This window comes from Crocodylus porosus, unplaced genomic scaffold (genome assembly GCF_001723895.1).
Source record: "Crocodylus porosus isolate Cpor-Errol unplaced genomic scaffold, CroPor_comp1, whole genome shotgun sequence".
In the NCBI taxonomy this organism is placed as follows: domain Eukaryota; kingdom Metazoa; phylum Chordata; order Crocodylia; family Crocodylidae; genus Crocodylus; species Crocodylus porosus.
The window spans coordinates 72,806,104-72,817,773 of NW_017728886.1; the positions used below are offsets into that span (position 1 = coordinate 72,806,104).

Consider the following 11,670-nt stretch of genomic DNA (forward strand, 5'->3'; position numbering starts at 1 on the left):
ACAGAGGAAGCTCACCCCGCGGCCGTGACCTTCCCAGCCCCCGCCGCCCTCCACGCCAAGCGGGCGGACTACGAGTCCCAGCATGCCCCGAGCCCCACCACCAACCGCGAGGCACGCCAGGACTCGATGCCGCGTCGCCAACCCACATGCACTGCAGCCCCTGGCAAAAAGCCGGGAATCTTATAGCGAGGCTATCGGTACCGGCGCCCTCCTTTATCTCACGTGGTCTGCACCCTTCTTCCCTCGATTGGTCCAAGCGGCCGCCAATCACACCCTTCCACTTTCTCATTGGCCCCCGCAGCTGAAAAGCCCGCCGGCTGACGAGTCCTCCCCCCCGCTTTGCACCGATTGGCTGGGAACGCCGTAGCTGGCCCCGCCCCTTGGAAGTACCTGTCGCTCTGTGACAGGTTGACTGGGAGTTCCTGTCGGAAAAAGCGAGGAGGGGATTGGTCCCTCCCACTTCCTCCTTTTCCTCCTCCCAATCCCCGGGCTCCTCCCTTCCTCGGGCTGGGGATGTCCCCGCCAGCCTGACTGGCTCCCCTGCCGCCGGCCTTCCAACTGCTCTTCGCGGGGCCTGGCGCCCCGCCCCCCGGCCGGCCCTTGCCTCCCTCGCGCCCGCTCGCGCTCTCCTACTCCCGCCGCACTGGGATGGTGAGGGCGGCCGGGGCGGGCGGACCCCGGCTCAACGCGGCGACGGGGCGCGAGTGAGGAGCCGCCGCAGCCCCTCCCCCCGGCCGCGAGGCGGAGAGACGCCGAGCCGCCCGGGGTGCAACATGGCGGAGCACTCGGGCCCCGATAGCGGCAAGCACAAGGCGAACCACGCCAACGCCAACTCTGCGGCGCTGCTGCACGGCCGGGCCGGGGCCGGGACCGGGGCGGGCGGGCTGTCGGGGGGCTTGTCGCAGCCGGCGGGCTGGCAATCGCTGCTCTCCTTCACCATCCTCTTCTTGGCCTGGCTGGCCGGCTTCAGCTCCCGCCTCTTCGCCGTCATCCGCTTCGAGAGCATCATCCACGAGTTCGACCCCTGGTGAGTCCGCGCCGGGGCCTGGGCCGGCCGCTGCTCGGGACAGAGGTGCTGCCCGCCCTCTTTCCCTCCTTCCAGGGGTGTACAGGGGGCAGCTGCCTCCTCCTGTGTCCTCTTCCCCCCCCTCCCCCCCGGCGGGGGACGTTGATGGGAGCCTCCGCCGAGCAGCTGCTGTGAGGGTTCCAGATATGCAGCGGTCCCTCTGCTCTGCTCCCTCTGCTCTGCTCCGCCTTGGGCTCCTTCCCCCCCCCCCCCCCCCGCCAGAAGGAGGGAGGAGGAGGAGGGCAAGGAATGCGCTGCAGGAAGTCGTCATCTTTCTAAAAGTGACTTGCGGGATTACAGAGAGCACTGTGACATTGATTTACGGGCAGGTGTTTCCCGCCTGCCTCCTTTATTTGTATTTTCTTTATTTATTTGGAGCCCTAGGTTTCCTACTGTTTCCCCCCTCCTGCCACGCACAAGTCTCCATTGGTATCCAAAGGTTGCGGTTGGCCAGCGCGCCCAGCTGCTTGATCTTTGAGAGAAGAGGGAATAGGCAGTTAGGCAAAAGGCAGCACTAGTTTCTGTTCCAGTTCTTGCAGCCGGGAGGCTTGTGGCTGCCAGGGAGACGACATGGATGTGGGGACACGTTTTGGAGAGGCTTGCTGTGAAACACTATATCTGTGTAGCACGTTCCTCTGCTTCGCTCTATAAGTGGACCTTCTGGTAGCTCTGGAAGCAAGATCTCTTTCCATGAGTCACTCCTTACCTGTGTGTTGGTGTTTTGGGGGTTTTTGTTTTTTTAACCAGTCTTGTTTTTCTATATGTTTGGTCACTTGGAGGGAAGGGCAGGCTTTGCATTTTGAAAATCTAGCATTTTTTCTCATTGAATAAAAAGTCTGAAAAAGACCACGAAAATTGGAGTTCTCCACTAATCTCTCACATGTTTCAATGCTCCGTGTCAGTATAATTTGGGATGAACTGGTGCGGAATGGTTTTTGTTTTTCCAGAATCATATCAAGTTACTCCATTGTGTACTTTGCACTGAAACCAGAAGCAAAGAATTCTCAGGGGAGTTAAGTATTAGCCCATTTTAAGAGCTTTGTTTTAATAACATACAGGAAATTGAAGGCAACCCTTTCACTTAATACAAATTTTCAACTTTAATTTTTTGAATGTATCTGATCATTTCAGGAAATAACTGTTATAGGATACTTGCTAATGTTTTTTTCTCATCTAAATTTAGGTAAATGGCCTTGTCTTATTCCCTTGGGAAACTCTTCTGTACTGTAATATTTTTCATTGTCAGGAAGTTTTTCTCTGATGGCTTGAATTTCTCTAATAAATAGCAGTAATGGAGTATGATTTAAACTAAGTCTGTTCTGCTTAAATGAAGAGGAATCTTGGTGTGACAAATCAGGTAGTTTTTAGTGTAATCCTTTTAAGTTCTCTTAAAGTTGGGAACAGAAGTTAAGTTCTTAGCTCTTGCTATAATAGTAAAGGTTACCAAACCATACTAAACAGTATATGCTCTGAAGCAGTAGCATCTTCCTGAGTCTTCAGAAAGATGGCTCCAGTGCCTGTGCTGCTGTATGTCGCTTTGCCAACCAGTGGCAGAATGAAGTTTTAAAATAAAAATTGTTAGTTTTACAGCAAGTCTGGAGGCAAACTGTGACTGCCACAAATCATGTTGCTGCATGCCAAAAATGATAAAAGCCAGGTTTGTTTGGGTAATACCTTTTATTGGACCAGCTACATGATTGGGAAAGCTCAGAGCTGTCTTCCTTGGGTCTGGAAAAGAAGCAGATACAGAAGTGGCAGAGGCAGGTAGTAGAGTTAATTTGTGAGAGAGAGAACATAAAATAACTCTGGGGTATAGGGATAAAGTGGGAGAGATCCTTTCCCTATTGTAGCAGTCTTGGTATAAAAGAGGAGGAGAAAGATGCTTCTCTCTCTAAGCAACTAGATGGGAGTAGGACTTGAGATTTACAAGACTCCTGTTATCAGAAGACTTCAAAAAAGAGGCTATAAGCCTAATCCAGGAAGATCTCTCTGGTAGAAATCGCTATTCCTGCATAGTAGCTAGTGGCAGGCAAGCTGGGTTTTCTACAGGGCATTGCCCCTAGTCTTAAAAAAGGTGAAGGCTTCTCTATAGCTGTAGTCTACTCTGTCTCTTCGGGGTTTGGGGCATACCTGGTTATAGTGCCTTGAATTGTCCTCGGTAGCATCTTTAACACATTTGTGCATTGTAACTGTATCTTCTCTTATTCATCTTGTAACCAAGAGAGGGAGCTGCTGGCTGGTATTGGTGGGGAAAAAAGGATATTCTAGTCTGATTTTTTTTGTGGTTGGGAAGTTTACTTGTTGCCTCAAAGTGTAAACAGCTTCCTCTTTTACCTCTGAATTGTATTTTTAATTTTCTGGTAAAGCCCATATTGTACTCAGGATATGTGATTTTTGTTGTTGTTGTTGTTGTTTTTTGTTTTTTTGTATGTGCTTTATATCCAAATAAATATCTAGCCTTATTTTTAATCTTCTTTCTAAGTAAATCTTTGTACCCAATCCCACCTTTTTATAGTTAACATAAGAACCCCCTTTATTTATCTTTCTGCCTGAAGTGATGAGAATGAAATACAGTGTTGCAGGAACTGTTGAGGGCGGGCATGAACAGACACAACAATTACAGCATTCTGAAATGTCACCGATTGGGAACCAGATCGCACACGAATGCCTTGTGCCTCCTAAGGCTAGGGGTGCATGGCAGCCACCTGCAAGCGGTAGTGACAGGGTGGCAGTGAGCGGGAACTGCCTGCAGACGGCCGCAGTGATGTTGGTGGCAAGGGCAGGCCAAGTGGGGAGTGCCCACAGGTGGCCGCAGGAGTGTTGGAAATGAGGGGAGGATGGCGACTGGTGACAGGGGAGGGGGTGGTGAGTGGCAACTGCCCACAGACACCGCCAGCAGCATCGGCGGTGGCCAATCTCAGGGGGTGCACGTGCACCCATGTGCACCCCCTATGCATTGCCAGTTAGATTGTTGGTACAGGTCAGGGAGTGTGTGCACATTTGGTGCCCTGGCGTTCCAAGTAGAATGACTGTTAAACTTAGACATTGAAGTGCTGTGGCTCTGAAATGGATGGGTGGTGGGGGTTGTTGACCACCCAGTCCAGTGTGCTTTGTAAGGGGGTGGGGGTGCTTGATTCAGTGCTTTGGAGACCTCAGGGGGGTTGGTGACCTATGCCTGGGGGTCTTTATTTATTTTTTTTTGCTTTCCTTTCTGTCTTAAACAGAAGAGTTCAGTAAAGTTCTGTAGCCTACACTTGACCAAATTCTTAAGTATGCTTGCCTGAAAGGGTTGTGCTTGGACCCATTCTTTTTGGTTTCCAAGATGCTGAAGGGACTTAATGAGGAGCTGCAGTTGAGTAGGGAGTAAGGACACAGCTGGTTATTAGAACTATAGCTTATAATGAACATGCAATGCAAGAGAGTTCATTGATAAGTGATGACAGAAGGAAAAAAGGTGGTGTTTGGGAGCGAAGGTCTGGCTACTTTCCATAGTGACAAAGCTGTGGAATCCCATGCAAAATGCTGACAGGACCAGCTGACTCTGTCACAAAATACTTGCTGTCCACACATAGCATTGACCCAGTTTAAAGTAAACTGGTTCAAAAGCATACCTGATTTTCAGGTACACCTTTGAACTGTTGCAAGCTTTAAACCAGTTTAATAGGCTTGTTTGTCTACATGAGACCCTTTGCTGCATATAACAAAATAATTTTCTATGTAGTAAAGCATCACCATTTACATGTGCACAGCAATTAGGGCTCAGTAGACTGGACTATCTGGCAGTGCAGTAAGTTAATCAGATACAAGTGGTATCCAGCAGTGCAGTAAATTACTGTGCTTAAATACACACTGTGTCAGTGATGTCAGGATTAGTTTACTTAAGCTAAAATTGAGCCATAGTATATTCAGCTGCATGTATTGTGCGTGTAGACATGCCCGGAATGTTTCAGGTTTAAATTATGTTTGAACTGATTTAAGTGTTATGTGTATCCATATCCTGAGGATACTGTAAAGCAGTCCCTGATCTTGTTAACTCATATGATGTCTGTCAGAATCAAGTTGGGGTTTTTTGTATTGCTATCAAAGAGTGAGAAGAGTCTCAAAGTCTGGCATATTTCTTAAAATTCTTTTTTGTGGGGAGGGGAGGGAGAAAGATTACTTTAAAAAAATGCAACCATTCATGTGAGAATAGTATTACACATGTAACTTAAGGATTCCTCTAACATGTTACTGTGATATAAAACTGTGTTCCTCTGGCTGGCAAGAGTCTGACATGCTTACTATGTCTGAACCAGTGGTTTTCAACTTCACTAGACTCATGGAAAGTCTTGGAAACTGCCTCCTCTTAGCTTTCTCTAATTTTTTTTTTTTAACTACAGAAGAATGATAGAGCAAATTGCAGAGAACTTAAAAACCAGATCACACTAGTTTTGATGCTATAGATTCCCATTTGAAATTTCTGGGTTTTATATGGTGAATCATATGTAAATGTTTTCACACTTAACAATACTAATGTTGCATGGTATCCTTAAAAGGATATCATGGGCATCCCAGGTTGCACAGTGTCCTGGTTGAAAATAAATAACCTGTACCTTCTGGTAAATTTCTAGAGAAATCAGAAGCTGTTTTGTATCATTGCTACTGAATATTACAGCCAGGTGCAAAATGTATCATTAGCTGTCCCAAAGTTTTTGATTAAAAGATTGCTGAAGAGCTAGGTTTGGGGTATTTGACAACAGAAATGTAAAGATTTAAAAAAACTTGTGTTTTTTTGTGTTTCAAAATTCCTTTCTTTCTTAGGTCCCAAACCTGTAATTTCCTATATGTCAGCAGAGTACCACTAAAATCAGTGCTCTGCACAAGGGTCTGCCCATGTAGACACTTGCAGGATTTGGATTTTGTTTAGGGCTAATGTATATAGTGTGTTCATGCACACAGCTCTGCTGTTTTGAGGTTGTTTCTGAAAGTTGTAGGACTACTGCCTTCTGCTTGTTTGTAGTCAAACTAGTTTTGTAACTTGTTCTATTTTAGTGTTCAACTATAAATTTTGGTAATGCTTATTTACTCTTCCAAATAATTAATGAAGACAAGACAAAAAAAATCTCTCTAGCAGTTGTGTCCTCTTACTTTAATACACTGTTGCTAACCCCTTCCCTTTGTGTATAGTTCTTATGACAGTTTACAGAACATGTGACAGCATCTAGGTCCAAACCAGTTTGAATTCATTTGGAATGATTTTGAAATATTGTAGTAAATGTCTTGACAGTGCAGTTAGTTTAATAGGCATAGATTTTTTTTCCCCTTCTTTCACTAGTTTTCTAATTCTGGCAAAAAAGGAATAGTCTTTCTTTCAAAAAGTCATTTTAAGGCTGTGCTGGTGTACTGTTAATAGTTCCATTATACTCTCTATATATTTTAGGGTTTTTTTTTACTGTTCCCTTAGTCCTTTTATTTAGATTTGAATAATACAAGATGTTTATCCAAAGCTTTAAATGTCATAACAAATTTATAAATCTGGTGAAACCCCAACAGCATTAAAGTAATCACTTCCACAGGAACTGAAACAGCCAGACATCTACAAAAACTCTTCACTCCCCCCCCCCCCCAATGTAGCAGCAGGAAAAGGGGGAAAAAATTCCTTGCAGCAGCCAAAGGGCAGAAGCATGGGAAATATCCAGAGTACAACATGGGCCTAGATCATCTGACCAATGCCTGTCCAACCTCCTCTTGAGCACCTCCAGTGATGGCAACTCCACAACTTCCCTAGGCAGCCTATTCCACTGCCTCGCCATTCTAACAGTAAAGATATTTTTTCCTGATATCCAATCTAAACTTACTTTGCTGCAACTTCAAGCCATTGATTCATGTCTTATTCTCTGCAGCAAGAGCAAAAAGGTGTTTTCCTGCTTCTTTATGGCAGCCCTTCAAGTATTTGAAGATTGCTATCATGTCTTCTCAAGCACCTTTTCTGCAAGTTGAATACATTTATTCCCTTCAACTGTTCCTCAGGACTTAAATCATAAAAAGCATGGAAGCCTTGTCACCTACCTCTGGACCCTCTCTAACTTCTCCACATGCTTTTTAAAACATGGAGCCCAAAATGACACACATTACTTCAGATAAGGGCTAACCAGTGCCAAGTAGAGAGACACTTATCTCCCATGTTTTGTGCCTAGTGCTTCTATTGATGCATCCCAAAACTGCATTTACCTCTTGTGCGGCTGCATTGCATTGCAAATGTGCATTGATCCTGTGATCTACCAAGACTTACAGATACTTCTCTGTAGTGTTGCCATCCAGCCAGATGTCACCCATTTTGTATTTGTGTTTTTGATTATTCTTCCCAAGGTATAGCACTTTGAAGTTGTTGACATTTGCTCAAGTTTAGGCACTGTTTGCCCTGATACGGTAGAGCGCTATCAGCTTGCCCCTTAGTTTGCCAGGATACCAGCTGACTTGGAATACACACCAAAAATGGTACTTAGCTGTTTTTAAAGTCCAAGGAGCATGGTTTTGTGTGGGCATGGCTGTAGGGTGGTTCTTAAAAATTTTTATCTTCTCATGATTGGCTGACCTTAGGGAAACCAAGATTTTGGAAGAGCATTTCTTCTGTGGTAGAAATTAAATTTGACTGTTGGGGGAGACCTTATGTTGGATGGAACGTGGATATGATCTTTCTAAAAGATTAGGAAATATAACGTTATGTGTTTCCGGACCCAAAGGATGTATTAATTGGAATATGTAGAACTAATGGTCTATAATACCACCCTTGATACAGCTACTGGTCCAGGTTTCTTTCTTTAGTCTTACTGTGTGCATCTTGAAATTGCTTCCTTTATGTCAACTCTGTTCTCAGTTTTATTTACAAAGTACATTTCAGTATATACTGGAATTTATTTATACATACTTCTGGGAAATATTCTTGATAGAAGAAATGTTTCAACTTGACAGTTATGTTTAAAATACTTTACATATATCAGATATTTTAAAGGGTTTTTTAAATATTTTATCCCTTTCTATTGCACTACCTCAATGTTTTAACTTGTTTTCCAATTCAGACAGAGAAATGGACCGAGCTTGTGTCTATAGTCCATGGTGTAGGAAGCTAATGACTGGCTAGTCAAGTAAATTCTGGAACAAATAAAGGCAAAACTAATTCAGTGTGTGAGTTTTCCAAAAAGCATTGTTAAATCTTATTGTTCTTGGTTAGCATATGGTGCAGACAACTAGCTCAATTAATCTATGTCAGATGTTTGTGGTAATATTTGAAATAATGCTACATATGTTTCATGATTCATTTTGTCTTGTAATTTTTTTTTTAATCTTTCAGTTGCCAAGTAGAGAATGGAGCTTGACATGAAAGAGATTCCATTAAACTCGTGCACTGCAGCATTTTACTTCTTGGTGATTAGGGTCAATTTCATTTGACTTTTGGTGGTGCTGGTGTTCTGAGAACTTTTACGATAATCTTATTTTTCTGCTCTAGCTAAACCTATTTAATGGCTGAAGATTTTCGTTGTTTTTTTGTTGGCTGTAAGTTTAAAGCCTCTTCCCAAAATAAAAACGAATTTGAAAAATTGGTGTCTTTTGCAAAGAAAGCTGAACTTCATTTGCTGCTCAGGAAAATTCCTTTACATAAAATATTGATTTATTTGGAGCAAAGCTTGTAATAGCTATATAGCAGCAGCTTGTTCCAGTATTTCAGCTCCTGTTTGCTGGCTCTACATCTAGGCATCCCTTTCTGGAGCACTTCAGTTAATACTGTACTCAAGTATCAAGACAATATCTGTGTTCAGAGCCTCAACTTTAAGAGTACTTTTGCCATGTTCTTGAGGCCGCAAACTGTGCTTGTGCTAGTATGTTCAGAACACTGCTATCTGCTGTTTTATTCAGGGCTACTGTGAAACAGGGAGAGGGGCTGCTCAACAGAATTTTTTATGTCAGTTTAACAGAATTTTGCCCAGGAGGGCTGGCTGTTTTGTAGCTTCTGCCTTGAAGACTAGTGTGGTGTGCTACAGTTATCTATAGTTAGCACTTTTTCAATGAACAAATGTCAGCTGTGTTTTCAAGCTTTCCTTGGGGCTCTCCAAAGAGACTGCAAGTCTAGTCTGAAGATGAGTGATAGGGATCGCTGCTGGGTTTGCCCATCATAGTAATTTGTCTACCCCCATTAAATCCACTTACTTCACCTAGAAATCATTAGAGTGGTGGGCTGCTCAGCAGTATTGTGTTCCATTATTCTAGATGAAGAGGTGAAGCCTCTGTGTAAGAGGCCAAAACAGAAGCCACAAAGAAGACCACAGTTGAAGTTAAAGGGCAGGTCTTTATTAAGGTTTGATTTCCCCATTTCCTTGTAGTTAACATACACAATCAATGCAAAAACAAATTAATGTGTTAACTTTGCATTAATTGCATTAATCACACACATCAGAAAATTTGGGATTTTCACAATTTGGAAAAATTTGGACCAGCTCGGGACCAGCCAGAACCTGTACACACAGCTCCAACCCCAGCCCGCCCTGTGCCTGCTCCAGATGCACCCACCTACGCTGGGCAGTGGCTGGGCAGAAGGTGCTATTCTGCACTTGCTGCTGCTGGGCTCTTGCTGCACCTGCCCAGAGCTCCTCTCTGCTGCTGCGACAGCTGCCTCTGGGCCCCTCAGTGGGGCAGTGGTGGCAGTGCAGAGGAGCTGCTGGGCAGCCAAGGCAGCTGCAGCAAGAAGGGCCTCGCAGCAGTGAGGGGTTGTTTTTCCTTCATGCTGAGCAGCAGTATCTGCCTTACTGCTGCTTCTGCTCAGCATGGACAGGTAAGCTTGTCTGAAGCAGGCACAGGCTAGGTCAGGGTTGGGGCCTGTTTGCGTGGGTTTCAGCTAGGGTGATTCCAGAGCAGGCACAAGGTGCCCTGGGGTTGGGGCTTAGGCTGTGTGCTATTGGTAGCAGTGGGGAGGAGCTGCAGGGTGCACAGGCTCTGGGCTGTTATGGGGGGAGCCAAATATTGTTTAACTGTGAGATTAAATTAATCAATCGTGAGATTTAAAAAGAAATAGCCAATTTTAATCTCTCACTTTAAAAAAAAAAAATGGTAATTTGTCAGCCCTAATCAATGTATTTGTAACAGGGAAATTGACAGTAATTTTTGGGAACCCAAGTGTCTGGTGATCTTGCCCACTTGTTCCCAGTTATCTGGAAGACTGTCACTTTTCCAGTTCTAGTTCCAGGCCATTCTCTCTACCACAGGGAAAAAAGAGCCACAGGGCTGTGCCACTGGTCACCAGGTAAATGGTTGCTTAAGCTAGGGTAGTTTTTCACTCTAACAAGGATTCCTTAGTTCTCTCCCAGGAGGCTGTACTAATTGCTTTCATGGGTCTGGAGAAATGTGAAGGTCACCTTGAAGCATTAGTAAGAGCAGCTTTTGAAGTATTGCCTTGTATATGCACATCACATGCCTTCCAACTCATAGTTAGCTTGATTGAAATCTTTGATAGTCAAAGATGGGAGCTGTCTTCTAGGCATTTGGTGGTCACAGCTGACCCAAACTGCTTAAATCACAGAAGAGTGCTTGTAGTTTCCAATGACTATTGCTCACTTAAATTGTTTTGGAAGCTGGAGTTGCAGCCCACAAGTATGAAAGAGGAAGCAGTACTCCAGCTTGTGGCAAATAAGGTCTCTCTCTAAAGTGTGCTCAGATTAATTATTCACTGGTTTGTGGTGGTGTTGCTCCTGAAATGATTTTTTTAAAATTATTTTTGCAGAAGGCCTAGTAGCAAAAGAATATTGATGCGTATCTCCCTGCATGTTCAGTTACCATGATTCAGACATAAGATCTTTAATTTTTTTAGTTACTTGCCTCCAAATGGTATAGTCATCTTAGTTTAAAGCTTGCTAATGAAGCATTTTATAAATGTTGTGGTCTGAATATAGTTGATGTTAGATTTATTCATTCTTTAGGTAGATCCTAGAACTGCCTGAGTACTGTTCATTTAAAAAAAAATGAAATTTTTTTTGTGAAGGTATGGCAATTTGTTCACCAAATACCAATTAAGATATGTTTTTAAATAACCTAGCCCTTTATCAAGTTTCTGTCCACCTAGCATCACAAACAGTTTATTTCTCCTTTCCTACATCATACTAAACTAAAGCTAGAACCTTAAACTGAAGCATGATTTGTGGTGTGGGCCTTTTCTTCGGTAATAAGCGTCTACTGTAAAATTCTGCCTTCAGTTATGTAGGAATTGTTTAATATGGGGGGGAAAAAAGTGTCCCTAATTTTGTCCTAAGAAATGGTGGAATGGTATTTACTGAGATTTTCCAAAGCAGGCATGAGACAGACTAGGAATAGCAAACTTTAATGGTTTGGGCTATAATTTTTCAAAAATCTAAACTGAACTGTCTTATGGAAGGACCAAGCAGCCTTGGTTATATAGCAGGCCATCTGCTCTCTTTGTAATACATGGGGACCTATCTAAATTCACAGGAGCTGTCTCTGGGGAGGGATGGGATTTCTGGGGCCCCTCAGCCAGGGGCATGGAGTGGGAAGAAGAAGGCCTGACACATTCCACCGCAAAAGTCCTCCACTTCCCCCACCCCCCCCCTTCTGTGCTTCAC

The 11,670-nt window shown here is 44.0% G+C and overlaps 1 protein-coding gene across 1 annotated transcript in view; it reads left to right on the forward strand.

Moving 5' to 3' along the window:
- The first annotated feature begins 574 nt into the window (after window positions 1–574).
- STT3B (STT3B, catalytic subunit of the oligosaccharyltransferase complex) overlaps window positions 575–11,670 on the forward strand; it is a 102,341-nt gene continuing 91,245 nt past the window's right edge. Inside the window, exon 1 of the mRNA XM_019533411.1 lies at window positions 575–1,027. Within this exon, the coding sequence (XP_019388956.1) occupies window positions 774–1,027 (254 nt within the window). The 5' untranslated portion in view covers window positions 575–773. The remainder of the gene's footprint in view (window positions 1,028–11,670) is intronic.